General features: G+C 37.4%; 1 protein-coding gene across 2 annotated transcripts in view; it reads left to right on the forward strand.

The window, feature by feature from the left end:
* Positions 1-26712, forward strand: part of SERAC1 (serine active site containing 1) — a 381209-nt gene that overhangs the window by 164605 nt on the left and 189892 nt on the right. For both annotated transcript variants that reach the window (XM_053710914.1, XM_053710915.1), the window contains 2 exons: positions 11372-11464; positions 12828-12959. In XM_053710914.1, coding sequence (XP_053566889.1) covers positions 11372-11464; positions 12828-12959 — 225 coding nt within the window. The remainder of the gene's footprint in view (positions 1-11371; positions 11465-12827; positions 12960-26712) is intronic.

Here is a 26712-nt window from a genome sequence, read left to right on the forward strand (position 1 = left end):
TTGATTAGCCAATGTTGACAGTTACTGCTTAGCCAGACTGAGCATGCGTTAAGTGCTTTTTGTCTTTGTTAAGCTGCTTACTAGGGTTATAAGGTTTTCCTTTCCTCAAAAGCTTTCTTAAGGGGTTTATATAGTGTTTATTGAATTACTTTGCTATACGCTATAATGAAGCTGCAAAAATGTGTCCCTAAATTTACCCTAGTAACTGAGTCTCCTGAACACCTTTCTACCATTACTAAGTGTGCTTATTGTAAAACAACTGAAGTCCCTTCTTCAGCTCATTTATGTAACTCATGTTTAGATTTATTAATGCATACTGACCAATTTAATGTTTCTTTGTGTACTAGCGCACTTACTATCTGTTCATTACAGGATAATGCTGGCTCTTTTATTGTTTATTAAAGGGACATTAAACCCTATTTTTTCCTGAAAATTTTTGGGTTTAGTTTCCCTTTAACCATCAGCCACTGTCTATAAGGCATTGGCTGCTCTCCTGCCTTCAAACAAGCGTAAAAGGCCAGTTCAAAATATGCTTCTACTTTTACTATGTGCCCTAATACAGGAGATACTGGGCAATCTTCAGATGGTGAAGTTTCCTCTGGGCATGAGGATTCCTCATCTGATGCAGAACCTGATAATTCCTCCTCTTTATTTAAAGTTGAACATTTGTTCTCTTTTGAAAGAGGTCTTAGTAACATTGTAATCATTTAAGTTCAGTGTTTAAAACTGTGGTTACTGTCCCTGAGGTTTTCCCTGTGCCTAAAGCTGTATCTGATATGATTGCTACAGAATTGTCTAAGCCATATCCTTTACATACTGCTAGTCTAGAATTATGGGAAACAGTCCCCAAAGTGGATGTGGCCATTTCCACTCTAGCTAAACGTACTACTATTCCTTTGGAAGACAGTACTTCTTTTAAGGACCCTTTAGACAGGTTAAGTTAGAATCCTTCCTTAGAAGGGCCTTTCTACATATATTCTTAGACTAACTATTTCTATTGCTGATGTAGCTGCTACTTCTACTTACTGGTTGTCCAGTCTTTCACAGCAGTTTTCTGATAACCCTAGTTCTAATCTTATAAATTTGCTTCAGAGTGAAAATTATTTTATTTGTGATGCTGTGTTTGATATTGGCTATTCTAACCCGAAGGACTTAAATCCTGAAATGCTGATATGGTGTCTAAATCAAGATTGTCTCTTTCCTTTCAAGGAAAAAAAGTAATTTGGTCTAACTTAGATTCTATTATTTCTACTACAACTGTGGGTAAAGGAGCTTTTCGTCCTCAAGACAGGAAGTCTAAAGGAAAATCTAAATCTCCTAATCATTTTTTTTCCTTTCATCAAAATAAAGAACAGAAAACTGACTCATCTATTTCAATGCAAGGCTCCTCTGGTTCAATATGGAGACCTAACACTAATTGGAACAAATCCAAACAGGGTGAAAAGTCTGTTCCCACCTCCAAGACAGCATGAAGGTGCAGCACCTGACCCAGTCGTCTTGGTAGGGGCAGATTAAAATTCTTTCAGGATGCTTGGGTTCAGTCTGTCCCAGATCTCTGGGTTCACAATATTATTTCTCAGGGATATCAAATTGGTTGATATCCTTTATGACCAATGTCCCAAGGAATCCAGCTCAAGCTTTTCTTCAATCTGTCTCATATCTGGAAAATATGGGATTAATTGTTCCACTTCATGTTCCACTTCATTTACAGGAACGGGGGATGGTATTTTTTTTTAAATCTCTTCATAGTTTCCAAAAAAGAAGGCACCTTCAGACAAATTTTGGATCTGAAAACTCTAAATAAGTTTGTAAAGATTAAATCATTAAAAATGGAAACTATCAGGATTATTCTGCCTTTTGATCCACAAGGTTAATTTATGTTCCCAATAGATTTAAAGGATGCTTACCTTCATATTAGTATTCATTCAGATCATCACCAGTTTCTGAGGTTTTTCTTTCTGGACAATCATTATCAGTTTGTTGCTTTTCCATTTGGCCTTGCTACAGCTCCAAGAATATTACTAAGGTTCTGGGTGCCCTTTTGTCTGTCAGAGCTCAGGGTATTGCAGTATTTCCTTACCTGAACGATATATTGGTGCCAGCTCAGTCTTTTCCTTTAGTGGAATTTTACACAAAACAACTATTGTTTCTTCAAAGACATGGCTGGAGCATGAATTTGCCAAATAGTTCTTTGATTCCTTAGACAAAGGTTACTTCCCTAGGTTTCCAAATAGATTCAGTGTCCATGAGTCTTTCTTTTTATTTTATTTTTTATATTCTTTATTTATATATCCAACAGCAAGCATAATTACATACATTTACACCTTTGTGCACCACACAGGGTCAGGTGTGAAGAAAACAAGAGGAGATAACATAAGATTTAAACAATAAATCTCTCCTTAAATACAGCGTTTTGTGGAACACAACAAAAAAATAAAAGAGAGCTAACAATATATTCTCATATAATTCATTTGCATATGCTGTTGGAAATTTTTCGCATATGATAAACAGTGGACACATTCAAACTGCCATTCAAACAAAAAACAAAAACAAGAAAAAAAAAAATTCTTTTTTTTTTTCTTTCCCCCTTCTTTTCCTTTCCTTTTCCTTCCCTCTCTTCTCTCTTTCCTTTCTCCCCTTTTCCAACTTTTCTCTCTCTTTATCCCTTCTCTCCCTCCCTCGCCTTCCTACTCGGGCTGCAGGGAACTCGTCTCTTTCCTTTTTCTTTTCTTTTTTCTTTCTTCCCTTTCCTCCTTTCCTTCCTCCTTTCTTTCCCCTTCCTTTCCCTTTCCTCCCTTCCTTCTCCTTCTCATATCATACAATATTCTCTCTATATCTGATTATTTCCTTATTCTTTTGGTGTCTTCTCCTGACTAGTTTTGCCCTTTCTTCCTTTTTTTCCTTCTTATTTCTTTTCTAACATTTTACTTATCCTACTACCCTTTTTTAACCCTAATTAACTATCTCCTTTAAATTATTCTATGTCCAATTATCCATGAATGTGGAAAGAGATCCAAGGCTACTAAATCCATAAAAGAGTCTGAGGAGAGAAATGGAGCAAGAGTGGCTTTTTGTATAACTGCAGGGTATGATTGAATAATTGGTAACCAGCCAATTAAAAAGGATTTTATTCTTCTTTCAGAAGCAGTTTTTAAATGAAATGATTCATAGATAATTTGATTTTGAATCTGTTGTAACATCTGGGTTACTCCCAGAGTTACATTAGATTGCCAATGTTTAACAATCTGCTGCCTAACAGCTAAAATGATGGTGTTTAAGACTTTTGTTTGAAAACCCTTATTACTAGGAACTTCTAACCATATTATCTTGTTGGGAGACAGAGTAATGGATGTCTTATATAATACTTTAAACCAATATTCTAGCTTCCGCCATAGTTGAATAATCTTTGGACAGTACCAGAACATATGTAAAGTATCTGCTTTAGGTTTCTTGCAGTGGGGGCAGACCCCTTCGTTAGTTGGATATAATTTTACCATTCTCAAAGGGGATAAGTAATAATTATTAATAAGCTTTATATGGGATTCCCTCCAACTCTGTGGAATTTCACATTTCTTTAAGTTAATCATACTCTGTTTAATTTTCCCAGTATCTAATGCCGGAAAAAAGGGAGTCCAATTTGCGACCAGTTTATCACGAAGGATTAATGTTTGTTTAGAGAGCATAATGTCATACATAAGAGATATAGAGGAATTGCCTAATGTAAATTTTTGTAAACATATATTGAGATCCGACCATGCGCCAAATCCACTCCTGTCCCATTTTCGAGTATTGATAAGGTGGCGCAACTGGAGATATGCAAAAAAGTTAGATCTGGCTAGATGAAAATGTTGGGAAAGCATTTCAAAGGGAATTATCTGCCCCCCTTGTGAGAGGATCTGACAAACATATTTAAGGTCTTTCTCAGCCCATTCTCTAAATACTGATTGTTTAATAGCCGGTATAAATTGTGGATTTCCAGTAATTGGCAAAAATGCAGAAAATGTAAAATCCACTTCAAGTAACGTGCAGCACTTTTGCCAAGCCGCCGCTACATTACTAATAGATATAAGCGGGGTTATATAATTTGGTAGAGATTGTAGTGGGCAATGCAAAATTGCTTTTAAAGAAAGAGGAGAGACCATATAGTTCTCAATCTCTAAAGAAGAAACCAGCTCCTTTTCTACAATCCAATCCACAGCTGTTTTACTTAAACAGACCCAATTATATAACTTGAGATTAGGAAGAGCAAGACCTCCTACTTCAAATTTCTGTGTGAATTTCTCCAAGGATATACGTGGTCTCCTGCCGCTCCAGATAAATTTGGAGAAGGTGGAATTTAATTTACGCAGATCCTTACTCAGGATAAACAGTGGAAGATTCTGAAGAGGATAAAGTAATCGTGGGAAAATAATTGTCTTAATTAAATTAATACGGGCTGTAATAGAGAGATGAAATACCTTCCATAGTTCCAAGTCAGCTTTAACCTTCTGAAACAAAGGTAAAAAATTAAGGCGATACCAATTCCTCGGGTTTTTGTGTAAAATTATGCCGAGATATGTAATTGCTTCAACCTCTTTAAAGGGATGTTCTTTCAGACTATTTCTTAATTTAATGATCCACATGAGTTCACTTTTATTAAAATTAATTTTATATCCCGCAAAGGAGCTGAACTCATCTAGACATTCTAGTACAGTTGGTATCGAGACCGAGGATTTCTTTAAAAATAAAACTAGGTCGTCAGCATATAAAAGTGTCCTAAGAGAATAGGAACCCATATTAATTCCTTCTAATATACTTCGTAGATGCATAGCTAAAGGTTCTAGGGCCAGATTGAATAAGTGGGGCGATAATGGGCACCCTTGTCTTGTTCCCCTCCCCAGGATGATCTTCTGCGAAAGAATACCATTCACGATAAGATATGAGATTGGGTTTCTGTATATTTTTTTAATAAATTGTAGGAATTGGTTCCTAAACCCAAATTCCTCTAGTACCTTAAAAAGATGGTCCCATGCAATGGCATCAAATGCCTTTTCGGCATCCAGTGATAAGATAGCAAAATCCTCAGAGAAATTACTTTTTTCCCCTCTTTTAGGAAGAAAAAGTAATCAAGACATGTCACTATCCTGCGAATATTTTTCATAGAGGTCCTAGATTTCATAAAGCCCACTTGATCTGTGTGGATGATATCACCCAAAAATGAAGAAAGTCTGTCTGCTAAGATCGCCATCAATATTTTATAATCTGTGTTCAACACAGATATAGGCCTATAAGAGGCTGGGGACTCCGGTATTTTGCCTTTTTTAAGAATTAGCGTAATATTTGTGGCGGAAAAAAAAGAAGAGATAGAATTATCGGCACGGTAATAACTATTGAATAGCTTTTCTAGAGTGGGAATAATTTCAGGTGCAAGTAATCTATAAAATTCTGCTGGGAGACAATCTGGGCCAGGGGCCTTATTCAACCGCATCTTGTCTATCATATCCCTGATTTCCTCTACTCTAATTGGAGCATTGAGAAACAATAGATCATCTTTTTTAATTTGCGGTAACTTTATCTTAGACCAGAATCCTTTTTGTATATAGATATTACTAACCTGCCTAGAGTATAGCTTTTGATAGAATGAAAACAGCACTCTACTAATCTCCTTTGTGTCTGTATATAAGGTGTCGATTTCTTTAATAACCGGGATATAATTCTTCCTCTTTCTATTTTTAATTAATTTTGCCAAATGTTTCGTGGAATCCCCATAAGGACCTTTAAATTGAGAATTAATTTTGATCTCTTCCTTTTGGGCTCTCTGTTTTAAGAAGACATCTCTCTCTTCTAGCCTCTTGGTACTTTTTCCAATTAATCAAAGAACGCTCCTCGACATATCTTGAATAGGCATTTCTAACTCTATTAGATAGTTGTACTTCTAGAGCCAGTGATTTCCTTTTACTGGTTATTAAATAACTCTTTATATCTCCTCTTAGGACAGCCTTAGCTGCCTCCCAAAAAATCTCAATTCTGTTAAAATAAGAAATATTATTTGTACAATAATCTCTCCATCTTTGCCTAAGCCAGATAGCAAATCTAGAGTTGTTCAGCAAATATCGCTGGAAAAAAAGTGATTGACTTTTATCTGTGTGACTACTTGAGGGGGGCAGAGTGAGATATATTAGCGCATGATCGGATATCAAGATGTCATCAATTCCAGTTTCCATCTGTAGAATTGACAAGGATTCAGATAATAAGAATAAATCAATCCTAGAGAAGGTCTTATGTGCTTTAGACTCACATGTGAAAATCCGCGAATCAGGGTTTTTGATTCTCTTGAGTCTTTCACTCATAGAGCAGAGATGGTTAAAAATAGTTTGAAATAAATTAGTAAAGAACTGAAAAAGAGTACAAATGTAGCACTCACAACATTGATAAGTAAATAATTTGTATTGGAGCTAAGGATGAAACAGAGAATAAAACGTAACTTTTATAAATGTTGCTAATAAAGGATACGGGGGTAACTTGTTTTTAAAAAATGCAAAAAATCAAGTTAGGAACAAGATGATAAACCTCACGGTCTAAATAGTACATAAATAGTAGGTGACCTTAGGAAATTCTATCTGTTACACAGACTCAATGTTAATGTACTATCTAAGCTCACTGAGGGTAGTAATCTGGATAAAATAACAGAACAAATCACAACTTGAATGCCCTAGTACTGTGACTAAACCTCTGATAAGGTCTCATATATGGGTGTTGGCAATATATGATATATATGTCTGGGATTACCAATAATATCTATGTATGAAGGGCTGCCAAACCATTAATTACTGACAATGTTCCAACTTGTCAAGAAAAAATGCCTCAAAATAAAACCCAGTAGTGGTCACTCTGGAAATACCAGAGACCTATACCTGTTAGTTACCAATAATGAAGTATTCTAGGGTTCTTCAATTTTTGCATGATAATTTGGAGAAGGGTTTATCTGCCAACATCAGGAAAACTGGAAGATTGCTAGTCTTCCAGTTTTCCTGATGTTCATTGTTTTGTTCAAGCTTAGATCTGAATTAAACTGGTTATCAAGCATATTTCTTCTCCATGGAATCTTGTTCTAGTGTTAAGGGTTTTGCAGGCTTCTCCCTTTGAGCCTATGTATAAAGTGGACATTAAACTACTTTCATGGAAAGTGTTGTTTATTTTGGCAATCTCTTCTGCTAGAAGAGTTTCTAAGTTGTCTGCTCTCTCTTGTAAGTCTCCTTATCTGATTTTTCCTCAGGATAAGGCTGTTTTGCGGACTACATTTAATTTTGTGCTTAAAATTGTTTCCTCACACAACTTTGTAGGGAATTGTTGTTCCCTCTTTGTGTCGTGATCCTAAGAATGCTTTTGAAAGATCTTTGCATTTTCTGTATGTTATTACGGCTTTGAAATACTATATTAATACTAAGGATTTCAGACAAACCTCTAGCCTGTTGTTTTTTTTCCTCTGGGCCTAGGAAATATCAAAAGGCCTCTGCTGTTTCTTTAGCCTCTTGGTTGAAACTTTTGATTCACAAAGCTTATTTGGAGGCAGGTCAGCCTCCACCACAGCGGATTACAGCTCATTCTACTAGGTTCGTTGCCACTTCTTGGGCTTTCAAAAATGAAGCTTCAGTTGATCAAATTTGTAAGGAAGCTACTTGATCTTCTTTGCATACCTTTACTAAATTTGACAATTTTTATGTTTTTACTTCCTCTGAAGCAGCCTTTGGTAGAAAGGTCCTTCAAGTAGTAGTAGTCTCAGTTTCATGATTATGCCTGTTTTTTTAGTTCATTATAAGATATTTTTTTTTTCTTTAGGTTGTGGATTTATCTTCTCAGTGAAAAAAAAGCTGTTTTTCAATCCCTCCGTTTATGTTACTGCTCATAGACTTCCACAGCTTGGCTATTACTTTCCATATGTAACGGATCATGGACTCTCTCCACCTGTATGAAAGAAAACATAACTTATGCTTACCTGATAAATTCATTTTTTTCATGGTGGTGAGTCCACGAACCCTCACCCTTTGTTGTTTTCTTGGGGTTAATTTGTTTTGAAAGAAATAGTTTTTTGGCTTTTATTTGTTTTTGCCTCACTTGCTTGGCTATACGTAAGACTAAGGTATGTGTGAGGTGGGATGGTTTTTATAGAGCTCCCCTATGTAACACATCGTGGACTCTCACCACCATGAAATAAATTAATGTATCAAGTAAGCATAAATTATGTTTTTGTCCAGCATTTTTGGATTGTATGACTGCTATATATAATTCTTTGTAACATTGCCCTATATTTTCTATAAATTACTTGGAAAACTAGACATATCTGGTATTTCTAAAATCAGGATACATAATGAATATATGTTAAGGTATTTTTCTTTAGCTATTATTATTATCGGTTATTTGTAGAGCGCCAATAGATTCCGCAGCGCTATAAACAAAGGCGTAGTACAACAAAACATTTATAGGGATCAAACGGGTAGAGAGCCCTGCCAAGAGTCGCACTGTTGCAGTCAGCTCTTAAAAAAACAGATCTACAAACAGCTGGGCTCTTAGGCTTACATGCTAAGGGGTTCAGGGGATAGCAATGGAGGAGAGGAACTGATATAAAGAAAGGTTAGTGTATATTGTATGCATCCCTGAACAGTAGAGTCCTTAGGGTGCGCTTGAAGCTTTCAAAACTAGGGGAGAGACTTTTAGAGCGAGGCAGAGAGTTCCACAAGATGGGAGCCAGTCTGGAGAAGTCCTGTAAACGGGAGTGTGAGGAGGTAACAAGAAAGGAGGAGAGTAGGAAGTCATGAGCAGAGCGAAGGGGACGGGAGGGAAAGTATCTGGAGACAAGGTCTGAGATATAGGGGGGATCAGTGTAGTTGAGGGCTTTGTATGTCAGAGTGAGAATTTTGTGTTTAAACTTGGAGGCAAGAGGGAGCCAGTGAAGGGATTGGCAGAGAGGTGCAGATGAAGAGCGACGTGTAAGGAAGATGAGCCTGGCAGAGGCATTCATTATGGATTGAAAAGGAGCTAGGCGGCAGCTGGGGAGACCAGAGAGGACAGAGTTTCAGTAATCGAGGCGCGAAAGGATGAGAGAGTGGATTACAATCTTAGTTGTGTCTTGTGGAATGAAATGTCTAATTTTAGAGATGCTTTTAAAGTGGAAGCGGCAGGCTTTAGCCAAGGACTGAATGTGAGGAGTGAAAGAAAGATCTGAGTCAAAGACATCAGGCATGCGGGGTAGGGGTAATGATTGAGTTCTCGACAGTTATAGTGGAGATTTTGGAAGAAGGGGGGAACATAATGATGACATGTAGATTGAGAAGAGAAGGGGACTGAGGACAGAGCCTTGCGGTATCCAGACAGAAAGTGGTGACGGGGCAGAGGAGGTCCCAGAGAAGGCTACATTAAAGGTACAGTTTGACAGGTAGGAAGAGAACCATGAGAGGGCTGTGTCACAAATGCCGAAGAATTGGAGAGTTTGGAGCAAAAGAGGGTGGTCAACAGTATCGAAGGCTGCGGGTAGATCAAGGAGGATAAGCAGAGAGAAGTGGCCTTTTGATTTTGCTGTAAGTAGGTTGTTGGTAACCTTAACGATTGCTGTCTCTGTTGAGTGATGGGGGCGAAATCCAGATTGCATTGGGTCAAGGAGGGAGTTTAATGTAAGGAAATGGGATAGGTGGGCATATACTAGCTTTTAGAGAAGCGTTAAGGCAAAAGGGGTTGAGGGAAATAGAGCGGTAGTTAAATGGGGAGGTTGGAGCAAGGTTTTTTGAGGATAGGTGTGACCAATGCATGTTTCAGAGATGAGGCAAATATACCTGTGATGAGGGAGAGGTTGAAAATATGTGTGAGTATAGGGGTACGGGTAGAAGAGAGGGAGGGGAGTAGCTGTGAGGGGATAAGGTCAAGGGGACAGGTAGTGAGGTGGGCGCTAAACTAGTTTTGTTAAAATGGTTACGAAGAAAACTGCCATAAATTGCTTTTCCCTAATTTTTCACTATTCATTTACTATTTATCATTATTTTATATACCCATATAGGATATCACTAGGGCTGTTTGTCTGTAAAAAAATTACATGTAATATGTATAGGTTCACTTAACAGAAAAACCTCTATCCTAGGGGTTAAAATTACATGCGCTAATGGATTAGAGCATTTAATATTGGGAATATTATTGCACTTTATGTTCAAAACAGTACAGAGGTAAACAAAACATGCCAAAAAGGGGGGGCATATGGTGATTTTCTTCAATGAGATGAGTGATAAAAAAAGTATTTTTTGTATGTTAGGTAAGAAACAGATATATTCTTCAGTCACAGTGGAAGCTAATTCACCAGTGCAAGAGTACCAGTGCAGAATGAGAACACAACTGTTTGAGAATGAACATAACCCCAACAAAACATTATCTAAACACAAGTCATTGCTAGATATACAAACATCAATTCTGTGGCTCTTGAATGTATACAGTATTGACTATTCAGGACTCAATAAACTGAGGCACCTTAAAAGTAGGCCCTAGTTTAGAGACCCAAAGAAAACCCATGGGTGCCCTCCAGTTCCCCTACTAACCTCCAGCACATACACATAAATTTAGCTTGGTGTGGCTGGATCCTATCTAGGCCTCACAGCTGTGAAATACAAATTTGACTTTTATTGTGTCATTATATAATGTTTGTGTATGTGTAATAAATATAAATATATTTGTGTGTATGTATACAAACAAAAGCATATGTATGTGTTTATATACATATTTGTCTATTAATATACTGTAATATATATCATAGGGATGGCCAAAAGTTTCTGGTTCCTACATTTTGAACAAATTTGTTGAGCCCTGGACTACCCTACAGCAAACACTGCTGCCTTAGAAAGCTAAAGAAATATGCACGCTCTTGAGCATACCAAGTTATGCTATTCAATACAGGATATCAAGAGTACAAAGTCAATTTGTTAATAGTTGTAAACTGATTATAAAGATATTTTATAAAATTGCATGCTCTGACCAATTTATGAAAGTTTATTTTTGACATTTATGTTCCTTTAAGTTGTGGCAGGAATAAGGCAATGCCTTTTTCCATTAAACTCTTAAGGCCCATAGAACCACTTGATTTCATTATTGAATTACTTGTGTTATTTTTATTCGTGTCCCTGTTCATTTCAGTATCAGTTTAAAAAGCATTTGCTTAATTTTTTCTTGTGTAACAAATATGTTAACATCTTTAAATTCTGCTTTTTAATACACATGAAAGTGTTGAGAAGAATTCTCTGTCAATTCCAAAGAATGTGCAGTAAAGATTTAATAGGGATGTGATGTAAAAACTTGATTTATTTTTTAGTTTCCTTTTTTATATTTATTTTAAGAAGTATTTTTTCTTTCTTGGAAGGTATAGCAAATAAATTGAGAAAAGAGCTTCATAGAGGAGTCAGAAAAGCTCTGGAGGCTTCAAGCAAACTTTTCGGGAAACCACTTGATGGAGGTATGTCTGTATAGCACTGGTTGTTATGATTTGTTAAACTGGTTGGTGTTGCAGCTAATGAACTTAGATTTTTTATTATTTTTTAGATTTTCTGAACTCCATCTAATAACACCTGTGTTTGATTCTTTCCTTAGATTCTCAATTTTATTTAGCAGTAAACATGTTTGTTTTTAGTTGACTTTTTAAGCACCTGGTTTCTGCACAAATAGGAATAAAGGTTTTTGCTGTCAGAATGATGTAAAATAGCTTTGAAACCAAAAACTCCATTTAGAGTTTTCAATTCCAGTTGAAATTTTTTTTGGGGTTTCTAGTCGGAAGAAAATCTACTGCTCACAGTGCATTGCAGCATGATGGAAGTAATCAACTTCTAGTGCATGGTGTTGACAGGACCAAGAACCAATAATTTTTTTTTTTTTTTTTAAAAAGAGAGAGAGAGAAAGAAATTAAGTAAACAATAAAACAAAACCATTATACACTTCTGTACCCCTACCATCTTCTTATTCTATATGGAGAATGAGAAAGGGTCATTTTTTTTAGTTACTGATTGCCATCTTAGACTTTCAGATATTTAAAAAAATTAATAAAAAAATAATATATATATATATATATATATATATATATTGCACCACTCTGTTGTGCCTTTTGTCATATTTTCTTCTTTAGTCTAGAGATCTTTAGTTGTAGTTCAGTTGTAGTTGCATTCTGATGATACTATAGATGATATCATACGATCATGTCAACTTTTTAGTAGTTTGTGGAATCAAGTAATGTCATTAGATGTAGTGTGGCCAACATGTGAAGATATAGAAGACAATAGCCAGATCTACATAGATGAACATATTGGCTGCACGTCTCTGGCACTGAGTAAATTAATGAATATAGAGTAATCTGTTTTACATATACAAATGTAGATTTGACTCATAAGTAGAAAACATGAAGATAACCTACAACAACTCCCCCCACAGTCTACACAGTTTATTATTAAAAACTATTTTATATTCACACCGATGAAACACTTTATGTCCCCAAACTGGAGCAAATGTTGGGGACCTGACCAGGAAGGTGGATGGTTATGAGCATTTCCTAAAACCTAAAGAGTTTATTCTACTTGTGTCTTATAAACTCAGCAGACATATTGTATAAGGAAATACCGGTGATGCACTATTTTTTTCTCCTTTCAAGATTGTTGTAATGCAGAGGGCTAAGTCCTCAGGTAACTTTTTTAAAACAGCACTATTGAGACACCTGTTGGGAGTGTAAGGCATAGATCCTAAATCTGGAAAGTCTTGTTATTAATAAAATATTTAGATTATAAATCAGCAGCAGAAAGGAATTATAATAAACATAAATTTATTCTTTATAGAATCCAACAGTAAGACTCATTTTGATGATCATGATTGGGCCCTGTGGTTACTATTAAAGAAAACACAGTCATTGGATAGAATGGTCCGTTTGGAAGCTGTCCAGAAAATGGCTAAGATCCACCATTGGCAAGGTACTGTCAACCATGCATTTGCCATACATTTTGTTTTATGTATCCAAGTTTAATGATTTTGACTTTTCTTTTTTAAAATAAATTTAATCAACAATTATTAAATGTTCACTATGCTTTACATTACCTATTTAAATTTAAATATGAGCAACTGGAGAGCACTCTCACTTCCTAGGTCAATCTGCCAGGGTGCATGCAGAGGTTGAATAGTATAATGAATAAAAGGCAGCACTCACTGGTCCTTTACATGTGCAATTTATTTCATGACGTTTCGGGGACCGTCTGAAGAAGGGGATACGGTCCCCGAATCGTCACAAAATAAATTGCACATGTAAAGGACCAGTGAGTGCTGCCTTTTATTCATTATATATATATATATATATATTATATATATATATATATATATATATATTTATATTTATTTTTTTGTTGATTAAGTTTTATGACAATTTTGAAACGTGTACAAATGTGTACAATATATTAAACAGTTTTACTGGAAATAAACAAAGCATTTACAACTGGTTCTATAAACGCAATCAATGACACAGAACATTCGTCTAATAAAGATAATAGTACACTATCGACAAAGAAAAGAGACATGGTCAAGAACACATTAGACTATTAAGGTTCAGGCAGCTTTTACGTTTATATGTGAAAGACTTATATCTTTGAAGTCAATAATCCACCTTCTCAGTAATGCATAGAGTTTAAGAACAGTGTTTAAACATAAGAAAATAAGAAAGAAGAAACATTGTTGGCAAACAGTACAGTAAATGGAGAAAATATTTAATATTTTTATTAGCAAAAAGTTTACAACATAGTACAGTTATAAACATATAGAGCATAAATAGTAAGAAACACGTTTTAAATTTAAATACAAATAATACAAATAAAATAAGGTAAAATAAAGAAAAGATAAATTCACATAAAATATTGTATTAGTGGATGATAAAAATAAAGTGCAGTTGACAAGACAGAATTCAAATTTAAACATTATATTCATAATTATTCATAATTATATTTATTTACAATGCACTGTTAAAAAAACAAAAAAACTTTTAACCAACAGAATGTTGTAACGATTAGGTCAGTATTTCTGTGATTCTTTATCTAGACAATGTAGGCTTGTTTTATTATCTTCACCAACATGATCTTGCAAGTTTAAATGATTCAGATGCTTGCAGTCTCTGAATTTCAAATCCAATCTTTACAAACCGCTCTTATCACCTTACCAGGATGATTTCTGGAAATCATTTAAGCACATGTTTGGTTAGAATATTTCTCACAAATATGTATGTGCATGGCATTCTTTGTACAAGGATTTGCTTGGTAATACTATGGTTTGAATGTAGACTTTGGATGTAATTTCAGTTGAATGGGTTGACTATTGCTGCTGATACTCCTTTCTTAGTGACTTTAGGATCTCCTCTGCATTTGTGGCATGCTGTCATGCATTTGAGCAGCATAACAGCAATGGTAGGTTTTGTTTCCCAAACCTCAAAATGCCTATAAATATACCCCTCACCACACCCACAATTCAGTTTTACAAACTTTGCCTCCTATGGAGGTGGTGAAGTAAGTTTGTGCTAGGATTTCTACGTTGACATGCGCTTCTCAGCATTTTGAAGCCCGATTTCTCTCAGAGTACAGCGAATGTCAGAGGGATGTGAAGTGAGTATCACCTATTAAATGCAATGGTTTTCCTCACGGGAGATCTATTTCATAGGTTCTCTGTTATCGGTCGTAGAGATTCATCTCCTACCTCCCTTTTCAGTTTGGCTATCTGCTATATGTGTATGGGTGTCTTTCGGTAAGTATGTTTTTATTACTTAAGACACCTCAGCTATGGTTTGGCACTTTATGCATTAATATAAAGTTCTAAATATATGTATTGTACTTATATTTGCCATGAGTCAGGTTCATGTATTTCCTTTTTGCAGACTGTCAGTTTCATATTTGGGGAAAATAAACATATTAAGAAATATTTTTCTTACCTGGGGTTTTAAATTGACTACATTTTTCTTTGCAGATTGCGGGTGCACCAAATGCTAGACTTTATTGCGTCATTTTTGGCGCGAGATTTTTTTGTTTGCGAAAGTACGTCTGTTGATGCAAGTTCATCATTTCTGGTGTCATACTTGATGCAGAGTTCCTTACACAAGGTTGCGTCGTTAGTGACGCGAGTGTCCGGACGTTGTTGGCGCCAAAAAATTTTCAGTTACGTTGTGCATCATACTTGGCGCCAAAATTTTTCATTATTTTTTCACCCCATTGCTATTTGCCTCTTGCCTTTTTCTATGTCAGATGGCTATGCTATTTGCATTTTTTTCCCATTCCTGAAACTGTCATATAAGGAAATTGATCATTTTGCTTTATATGTTGTTTTTTCTTTTACATTTTGCAAGATGTCTCAATCTGATCCTGTCTCAGAAGTAACTGATTCTATTCACACTGCTATTAATAACACACATACTTAAAACATGCTGTTGACTTTAAAATACAGTTATAAAAATAACACTACAAATACCTCCTTACAACGTCTGATTTCTCAGCTAAGAAACAGAAAGAAAAATGCAGCAAGGTCATTTTTATAGCGATACACACACACAAGCACATCTCATCGCGCATACCAGAAATTCACTCCCTTTTTCCTTCCTTCTCAGGAAAACATAGCATCCCAAAGACATAAAAATACAATAAGATTAACTTTCCACCAAATTTAAAATGTATTTGAAAGTGTCCGAATTTACAGGGAATGGCCATTTCCCCACAAATTGAGAAAACACATTTCAAACAGGATCAAACATCCTCCGTTCTTTTTTTTTCTTTTCCATACAACGGAGCTTCTATAACAGTCTTTTTCCTTTACACAGCTGTGCTCACTGACAGTTTTTTATGATCCCCCTCCCTTTCTCGAGTTGATGTCTCTCTGCTTCTGAAATACTTCTGTTAACCTGTCAGGGATTAATCTCTTGTCATGCTGTACCTTTAAGAAATTGAACTCCCTAGCCCTATTTAAGGCACCTCCCAACAGAACTCATTGCTTGGTAATTTGTTGCTCAGTAACAAGCTGCTTCTGAAGAGACCTAGCCGTTTATACAACATTGTATTTACTTACATTACTCTCTAAACTAACCTTGTTTGGATCTACCTGCTTATGCTCCTTTGAGGTTAAAAGCCTTTCACCGTTTTATATCAGTCAGAGATCTTTCTGTGTCAGCTGTATTGAAGTTTACTCCCCGCAGCGTGTGACATCACGCCCGACATACTCCCGCTGCGGCTGTGTCTTCGGCCCTCTCTGATACCGATGGGACTGTTTGCTGTCTGGTAACAGTATTACTCTGCTCATAGCCACCTCCTGTAATACTGGTCTGTATATTTTGCATTATATGAACTGCATGTACTTCTACAACTTCATTAATATATCTGCAAGCTTGCCATACTGTCTGTGCATCTAACGCTCACACTTGCTGGGGATTTATATCTGCTTTCTCTGACGAATAGGTTTAGTAGTGCCTCAAACTATTTTTCCTGCTTACTAACTTGAATACTATTAACTTTGACAAAGATATATATTGCTACAATTCGTTCATAACGGACTTCCTAAAGCATACTCTAGTAGTTATCAAACTCATCTCCATAACTGCTTGCAAATGACTGTTTGTATGATAACAATTACACCTGCTTCATAAGAACAACTCAGCTACTTTATTTCCTGCTTAAAGTTACATTGGACAAGTTTGGAAACAACTAAGTATTCATTCTCAAAGTGGATTATACCTTATTTTCAGCTTGGTTAGTTTTTATTCATATAACCAACTGCTGTGTGATTGCTGGTGAGTTTGATTATGCCAATTGTAAATATTTTATGTTTGACTGCATGTGTGACTGAATCAAGGCACCTGTAGTAGTTAACACTTTCACTACAAGTGAGTTGCCAATTACAATCATTTCTCTCCTTTCTGCTGCCAGCAGATTTTGTTGCGTGAAGGTTCCATATTCACTCAGCTACCCTGCTGTAGTGACCCTCAGATCAATGAGCATATCAGGGTTCCCTTAAGTTCAATCTGTGGGAATCCGAGGTAAGGTGTGAGACTGAGTGGTCCTACATTGGCAGTAAGCTGTTACTGTAGTATTATCATTGTAAACCTAACATATCCTAACATATTACCAAGCCTTAAAAAGAATACTACTAACAGCTTAAATACTGGACAAAATGAACTGTCCAGGAGAGTTGGTTCATTAACCCAGAGTATGGATCACATGATTCAAGGCTTAAGGGACATTCAATTAGAGAATCAGAATATCAAAAAGTTTATTAATGATCACCTTGCTAACAAAACTCCCACTGTTGAGCCAACCCCAGAACCCATTGTTAGTCCGCCTGAAATGTTCTCTGGGGACAGATCTATGTTCAGGGATTTCAGGAATTCCTGCACTTTGCTATTTACCTTGAAACCTAAGTCATACCCAACTGATAGGATTAGAGTTTTAACTGTAATTTCATTCCTTAGAGGTGAGGCCAGGTCTTGGGCCAATGCCTTTTATGAAAAGGATGTCCCCATTCTAAATTCCCTAGAAGATTTTTTTCTGCTATGTCTCTCTTATACGAAGATCACAATAAGCAGAACACTGCTGAAACTGCCATTAGATCTTTACGGCAGGGCAAAAGAATGGTTGAAGATTACATTACTGAATTCAAAAGGTGGGCACCTGACACCATTTGGAATATTCCTGCTCTACGCAATCATTTCCGTTTAGGGCTCAACGATGCAGTCAAGGATGAGTTGGCAAGGGGTGTGATCCCAGAGGACTTGGATGCCTTGATGACTCTCTCTATTGGCATAGATTGCCGACTTAGGGAAAGGAAGTCAGAAAGATCTTCTACTGAGTATACGACCAGGAGGACTCCTAACTATCATCACTCAATTCCTTCCACAGTCTCCACCAGGTCCATTGAAGAACCCATGGATGTTGCAGTCATTAGGGGACTCTTAAGACCCGAAGAGAAAGCAAGGCGTAAGCTTCTAAACTTATGTTTATATTGTGCTGAAAAAAACCATGGAGTTAAGGATTGTCCCTCCCTGCTTCGACAAAAGAAGGGTAAGACTTCATCTTATGACCATACAGTTAATTTGGTTAACAGCATAAAATCTCATCTATCTATTTATGTCTCCCTACAGTGGTCCCATCAGAAGATAAACGTTCAGGCCGTAATTGACTCTGGGGCTTCTGGGAATTTTGCTGATAATACTTTTGTTGTTAATAATCATATACCACTAATAAAAAAGAATGTTGCACTAGCAATTCGTCTGGTTGACGGTTCATTTTTTAGCTCTGGTCCCATAACTCACCACACCATTCCTCTCAATGTGGTTACCCCTTCAGGACACACAGAGCTTATTTCGTTTGATGTCCTCCCATCTTCTGTCTATCCTATAATCCTTGGGTTGAATTGGTTAATAAAACATAATCCCACTATATCTTGGTCAACAGCATCAGTGGTTTTCGAGTCAAATCACTGTAAGCAATCCTGTTTTGGGGTACATACACTTTGTCAATTGGTTGAACATAAGTTACCAGAATGCTATAGCGAGTTTGCTGATGTTTTTGACAAAAAAGAGGCTGAGTCCTTGCCTCCACACAGAGACTATGACTGTCCTATTGATCTTATACCTGGAAGCTCCATACCTTACGGTCACATATATCCGTTGTCACAGCCAGAGTTAAATCATTTAAAACAATATTTAGATGAAAACTTGAAAAAAGGGTTTATTAGACCTTCCACCTCCTCTGCAGCTGCGGCTATGTTTTTTGTAAAAAATAAAGATGGCAGTCTCCGGCCTATTATCGATCATAGGCAGTTGAACAAATGCACAAAAAAGAACAAGTACCCCCTGCCCCTCATACCTGAACTTATTGAACATTTACAAGGTGCCACAGTTTTTACTAAACTTGACCTCAGAGGTGCCTATAATTTGATCAGGATGAGGGCAGGGGATGAATGGCTAACTGCCTTCCGTACAAGATACGGATTATATGAATACACTGTAATGCCCTTCGGTTTGTGTAATGCCCCAGCGACATTCCAATGTTTTATAAATGATGTCTTCCATGACTTATTAGATGTATGTATAGTTGTCTACTTGGATGACATTTTGGTTTACTCAAATACTTTAGAGGCTCATATTGTACATGTCAAACAAGTGTTAACACGTTTAAGGGCGCACCATCTCTATGCAAAGCTTGAAAAGTGTTTTTAACACAAACACCATATCATTCCTTGGATATTGCATTTCACCAGCTGGCATTTCAATGGAATCAAGCAAAGTGGACGCCATCACAAACTGGCCTATTCCACGTAATAAAAAAGATGTCCAAAGATTCCTTTGCTTTGCAAACTTTTATAGAAATTTCATTAAAGATTTCTCTCTTATAGTCAGACCCCTAACTACGCTAACACGTAAACAGGTTAAGTTTTTCTGGAATCAAGCTGCTGATCATTCCTTCAATACCCTAAAAGGTAAATTCATCTCAGCCCCTATATTACAATTCCCAGATCCCACTTGTCAATTTACGCTCGAAGTAGATGCTTCTGAGTTTGCTGTAGGGGCCGTTCTATCTCAGAGACACTCTGATAAAGAACCTTTGCATCCTGTCTCCTACTACTCTAGAACCATGAGTTCAGCGAGATTAATTATGGAATCGGTGGAATCGGTGACAAGGAACTTCTTGCCATCAAAGCAGCATTGGAGTTTTGGCGACACCTCCTGGAAGGTGCAACGTATCCAATCACTATCTATACAGATCACCACAATTTAGAATATTTAAAATCAAACAAGACCCTTACTGCACGCCAGGTTCGATGGAGTTTGTTTTTCTCTCGCTTTGATTATGTTATTACTTACAGACCAGGATCCAAAAATATGAAAGCTGATGCTCTCTCTAGAAAAGACCCCCGTCCAACTGATATAGATTCTCCTTCATCTATCATACCCTCGGATAGAATTATCTGTCTAACAACTGAGTTTAAAACTACTCTACAAGAACACCTAAGGGTTGATTCTTCTTTGGATCATTTGGCTGTACTAAAACATTCAGACAATTTATATTACCATGGCACTCTTTTGTATATACCTCCTTCTCTCAGGAATGAGGTACTTGCCTCTGCCCACGACTCCTTGTTGACTGGTCATCCTGGTGTTCATAGAACTGCTCATTTGCTCAAAAGGAATTATTGGTGGCCCAAGATGCATGATACTATTCAGCAGTATATTGAATCCTGCGTTGTCTGTACCACTAAGAAACATCAGCACAAGAGCCCCTATGGTTACCTTCTCTCTTTGCCAGTACCAGATAGACCTTGGGCAGCAATTGCTATGGATTTTATTGTTGACTTACCTTCATCTGCTAACTATAATACTATACTAGTAGTAGTGGACTTATTCTCTAAAATGGCACATTTCTTACCACATAGAGGATTACCTACAGCATCAGAAACTGCCACACTTTTTCTGAATCAGATTGTGAAATTACATGGTTTACCTGAGTCAATTACCACGGATAGAGGTACGCAATTCACCTCAAGGTTTTGGAATCAACTGTGCTCCTCTCTTAATATTTCTAAACGATTGAGTACCGCCTATCATCCACAAACGAATGGTCAAATAGAGAGAACAAATCAAACATTGGAGCAATATCTTCGTTGCTACTGCACTCAACAACAAGATAACTGGCATTCTCTACTTGCTACTGCCGAATTCGCCCATAATAATGCTCTGAATTCATCAACTAAAATGACACCATTTTATATCAACTATGGATTTCATCCCTCATATGACCCAAATCAGGTCAATAATTCCGATATGCCAATAGTCAATGACCTTGTTAACTCCATTGCTACCAATTTCACAACATTGAAACAAGTCTTACAAGAAGCTCAGGCTGTTCAGAAACACCATTATGATCTACGTAGATCCAAGCCCCCAGATTACAAGGTTGGCGACAAAGTCTGGTTAAGCACTAAACACCTTAGGTTACAAGTCCCTTCTAAAAAGCTGGCTTCTTTATATCTAGGACCTTATGTGATACAAAAGGTAATCAATGTTAATGCTGTAACACTTCAGCTACCGGATTCTCTAAAGATACATCCCACGTTTCACGTTTCACTCTTAAAGGGACAGTCTACACCAGAATTTTTATTGTTTTAAAAGATAGATAATCCCTTTATTACCCATTTCCCAGTTTTGCATAACTAACACATTTATAATAATATACTTTTAACCTCTGTGATTATCTTGTATCTAAGCCTCTGCAAACTGCCCCTTTTTTCAGTTCTTTTGACAGACTTGCAGTCTAGCCAATCAGTGCCTGCTCCCAGATAACTTCTCGTGCTCGAGCACAGTGTTATCTATATGAAATACGTGAACTAACACCCTCTAGTGGTGAAAAACTGTTAAAATGCAATCTGAAAGAGGTGGGCTTCAAGGTCTAATAAATTAGCATATGAACCTCCTAGGTTAAGCTTTCAACTAAGAATACCAAGAGAACAAAGCAAAATTGGTGATAAAAGTAAATTGGAAAATTGTTTAAAATTACATGCTCTATCTGAATCCTGAAAGTTTATTTTGGCCTAGACTGTCCCTTTAAAGCCATATCGTACAATGAGTGGCACAAATCAGAATGACACAGTGAATCCTTTGGTTACTGATGGCATGGAGTATGAAATTGAGTCTATCTTTGACTCTCGTTATCATCGTAATCAACTCCAATATCTCGTCAGTTGGAAAGGGTTTGGTCCTGAGGAGGACTCTTGGGAACCCTCCACTCATGTCTCTGCTCCCCGTCTTGTCTCCTTGTTTCATCGTAGAAATCCTGACCGTCCGGGTCCTTGATCCGCGGAGCGGCTCCTTGAGGGGGGTGTCCTGTCAGGGATTCATCTCTTGTCATGCTGTACCTTTAAGAAAGTGAACTCCCTAGCCCTATTTAAGGCACCTCCCAACAGAACTCATTGCTTGGTAATTTGTTGCTCAGTGACAAGCTGCTTCTGAAGAGACCTAGCCGTTTATACAACATTGTATTTACTTACATTACTCTCTAAACTTACCTAGACTTTCTACTTGTTTGGATCTACCTGCTTATGCTCCTTTGAGGTTAAAAGCCTTTCACCATTTTATATCAGTCAGAGATCTTTCTATGTCAGTTGTATTGAAGTTTACTCCCTGCAGCGTGTGATGTCACGCCCCGACATTCTCCCGCTGCGGCTGTGTCTTCAGCCCTCTCTGATACCGATGGGACTGTTTGCTGTCTGGTAACAGTATTACTCTGCTCATAGCCACCTCCTGTAATGCTGGTCTGTATATTTTGCATTATACGAACTGCATGTACTACTACAACTTCATTAATATATCTGCAAGCTTGCCATACTGTCTGTGTATCTAACACTCACACTTGCTGGGGATTTATATCTGCTTTCTCTGACGAATAGGTTAAGTAGTGCCTCAAACTATTTTTCCTGCTTACTAACTTGAATACTATTAACTTTGACAAAGATATATATTGCTACAATTCGTTCATAACGGACTTCCTAAAGCATACTCTAGTAGTTATCAAACTCATCTCCATAACTGCTTGCAAATGACTGTTTGTATGATAACAATTACACCTGCTTCATAAGAACAACACAGCTACTTTATTTCCTGCTTAAAGTTACATTGGACAAGTTTGGAAACAACTAAGTATTCATTCTCAAAGTGGATTATACCTTATTTTCAGCTTGGTTAGTTTTTATTCATATAACCAATTGCTGTGTGATTGCTGGTGAGTTTGATTATGCCAATTGTAAATATTTTATGTTTGACTGCATGTGTGACTGAATCAAAGCACCTGTAGTAGTTAACACTTTCACTACAAGTGAGTTGCCAATTACAATCATTTCCCTCCTTTCTGCTGCCAGCAGATTTTGTTGTTTGAAGGTTCCGTATTCACTCAGCTACCCTGCTGTAGTGACCCTCAGATCAATGAGCATATCAGGGTTCCCTTAAGTTCAATCTGTGGGAATCCTAGGTAAGGTGTGAGACTGAGTGGTCCTACATTGGCAGTAAGCTGTTACTGTAGTATTATCATTGTAAACCTAACATATCCTAACATAACCCCTTTGTAGACATTAAAAATGCAATAACATTCTCCTTTTCGAACACGCATTTATTATCAATATTTTACATGCAAATAAGAGCAGCAATGCTAAAATGCACAGTCACAAAAGCACAGCACAGCAATTAAAAGCATGCAAGCAAAGCATCAAATATCAGTTCAAATCCAGCGATAGGTAACAAAAAAATTTACTATAGGAATGTATAAGGACAACTTCAACACAAGTGGGACTTAAACCAACTTATCACAAAGCGATGCCAAACTTGCCCGGGGATATAAGACCCTCACGTCAAGTGCATGCCAACTTTTATCTTGCGCCCTTCAATCAGACAGAACTACAATACCTGTCTTAAACTAGCACAGGACTATTAACCTGTCTAGAGGGATTATCACAAGTGCCGACAGGACTCAAACCTTCGCACAAATCCTGCTTCTGTCTTTACTGCAGGAATCCCTTTTAACCCTTTATCATATATTACCAACACCTATTACAAAAAATAAAACCAACTCAATTTAGGTTCAGATTCACAGAGGGAAAGTAGAGTAAAAAACACTCATCCACTTACCCCATGTAAATCCCTCGAGCTGACACCAGAATTGTTAGATATTGTTTTCAGAGGGGGGGCCGTGTCAGTCAGGGCTTGGCCTGGAACACACCTTATCAGCTGGAAATGACTGTATTTAATGAGGATATCCATGAGAATGGATTTCAGACCACGCAGCTATGATTCCAAAAGCTATTCTGTTTATTGCAAGTTGAAAGTCACGTCTTATAGCCAACAGTTACAGCATATAGGGTTAACAAGTGACGTATTCATAACTACACCATCTTACATAGTATTTCTGCAAGAACAAAGAAACTCATTTAAAATATAATTGGAAGAAAAGGAGTGTTATGGAGTAATTTCTACAGAAATACCTAACTTCAGACAACAGTAAATCTGGGCCTCATAGCCCAGCACAAATCAACGCCGTTTGACATCTTGTAGAGATAACAATGCATCCAAGCACATCGTCAGGGTCATTCTCAGGGCTATTCTAGCTATGCAAGTCTCCCTAACATCAGCATATTTCTCACTACATAATAAACCACTATAATAAAAGGTTATTGAGACAAGATGGATGCCAAAGACAAAATGGCAGCCAAGAACAAGATGGCGCTTTTCATGCTAACAATAACTCCTAACATATGGTAATTCACTCAAATTTCACTTAGCGTGCCCAGTTCTCTTTTATATAGATTTTAAATTAACAATAAAAGATACCATAAGGTGTTCAGATTCTAATGTAGTGTATATTATCCAATGCCCGTGTAAAAAACAGTACTTGGGACAAACTGGGCGCCCTCTGAAAGATAGGATCAGACAACACTTGTTAAACATTGAGTGGGGTTTTGAAGACCACCTCCTCTCTAAGCACTTTGAGGATAGTCATGGCCAGAAGACAGAAGGTCTTATGTATTGGGGTGTAAAAAAGGTGACACTAAAAAGAGGAGGAAACATCACAAAACAATTATTACACACAGAAGCTGAACTTATTTTTAATTTTGCTTCACTGACACTAGGAGGTCTTAATGCGGAGTTAGACCTAAAACCCTTTAAATGAAATATAAAAAACTTCTTTTGTATATGAGAATTTTATATATTCCCACATGGGAATATATATTTTAATATTGTTATACATTTTTCATAAAGATTGTATATAAGTTTGTTTAGTGCAATAAATAGAGATAATGTATACAACAGAGAAGACCCAAATATTTGAAATACCATCACTATTGCTATTACATTTTTTAGCTTGGAAGTTTACCCCACCTGAGCCTTTTGATTTTTCTCAGCCTGCAGCTTGGCCCACATGGCGTCAGCGGTTTCAACGCTTCAGGATTGCTTCCCAGCTGGACAAGGAGAAGTACAAGTTGATTCTCTTTTATACTCTATGGGGAAAGATGTGGAGCCAGTGTTCAATGCTTTTACTTTCCAAGAAGGGGAAAAATTTTACTTTGAAATAGTTATGAACAAACTCGGTGCTCACTTTGTGCCCAAAAGAAATGCGATTTATGAGAGGGCTTGTTTTCACAAATGTGCTCAGCGCGGGGGAGAATCTGTGGAGTCATTTGTGTGCAGCCTGTGTGAACTAGCTGAATTCTGTGAGTTTGGTGTTGCTAAAGAAGAGCAAATTAGAGACAGAATAGTCATAGGAATTGCAGATGCTAAGGTCTCACTACAGTTGGAGGCTGAATTAACATTAGATGGGGATATTAGGATGGCCCACCAGAGTGAACTGGAGAAAAAGCAAAGTGCTGATCTTAGGTCTGAGAGTATTGTGGATGAAGTGCAGCAGTTCAAGAGCGCTGCAGGTAAAAGGCACAGTGTGAGCGGTAGACCAAGGGCAACAGATAGGCCCAGAAGCCCACTGCACGAGTTGTAACCATACCCATGATCAGAATGTCATATGCCCTGCTAAAGATAAAAGATGTAGAAAATGTAACCGAATGGGACATTTCGAAGTGGCTTGTAAAACTGAATACATTAAGGAGATGCAGGTGGATAGTGACCAGGAGGGTCAAGAAGTGTCCTTTGTAGGGTCTGTTGTTGAACAGTCTGGTTTAGACGAAGATTGGCGAGTTACCCTTACTGTAATGGGAGCCAAACTTGCCTTCAAGATTGACACAGGAGCAGACTGTTATGTCCCTTGCAGCATTCATAAAACTGCCTCAACAGCCTCAGCTGGCGAAAGTTACAACAAAAGTTCATAGTCCTGGTGGCCGCATTATGCAAGGAAATTTCTTGCCAGCTGCGAGTACAAGCAGAGGAAATTCACCATGTGGGTACATGTGATTAGAGGTCAGTGTGTTAACAACCTATTGAGCAGAATAGCAGCTTGTGGTTTGGGTCTGGTCGCCAGAGTGAATGATATTTCGGAAGACATGTTTGGTGAATTGCAACCCAGTATGAATATTGCTTAAAGGTGACGCAGTCCCATACAGCATTACCAATCCTCGTAGAATTCCATTCCCACTCATGCCTCAAGTGGAGAAGGAACTTCTGAGTATGAAGAATATGGGAGTTATTGAAGAGGTTGTTGAAGCAACTGACTGGTGTGCCCCCATTGTGCCTGCTGCAGAGAAAAATGGGAAGGTACGCATCTGTGTAGGCTTGAAAAGGCTGAATGAGGCGGTGAAAGAGAGATATGTGCTGCCGACATTTGAAAACATAGCTCCGAAATTGGCTGGGGCGAAGTTCTTCTCTACACTGGATGCTTCCAGCGGCTTCTAAAAGATACCTATAGATCCAAAGTGCCGCAAACTGACTACCTTCATTACACCGGTAGGTCTGTTTTGCTTCTGCAGACTCCCCTTCGGGATATCCTCTGCTCCTGAAATCTTTCAAAGAGAGATGAGTTCTCTCCTAAGGGACCACGAGGGCACGGCAGTCGTCATGGATGACATTTTAGTGTATGGGTCTATATTGGAAGAACATGATCAGCGATTGAGCTGTGTGCTGCAGATCATTATAGAGTCTGGGCTGAAATTAAATAAGGAGAAATACCATTTTAGAAAGGCTGAGTTATGTTACTTTGGGCATATCATCAATGGAGATGGCAT

Source organism: Bombina bombina, chromosome 4 (assembly GCF_027579735.1).
Source record: "Bombina bombina isolate aBomBom1 chromosome 4, aBomBom1.pri, whole genome shotgun sequence".
Lineage (NCBI taxonomy): Eukaryota > Metazoa > Chordata > Amphibia > Anura > Bombinatoridae > Bombina > Bombina bombina.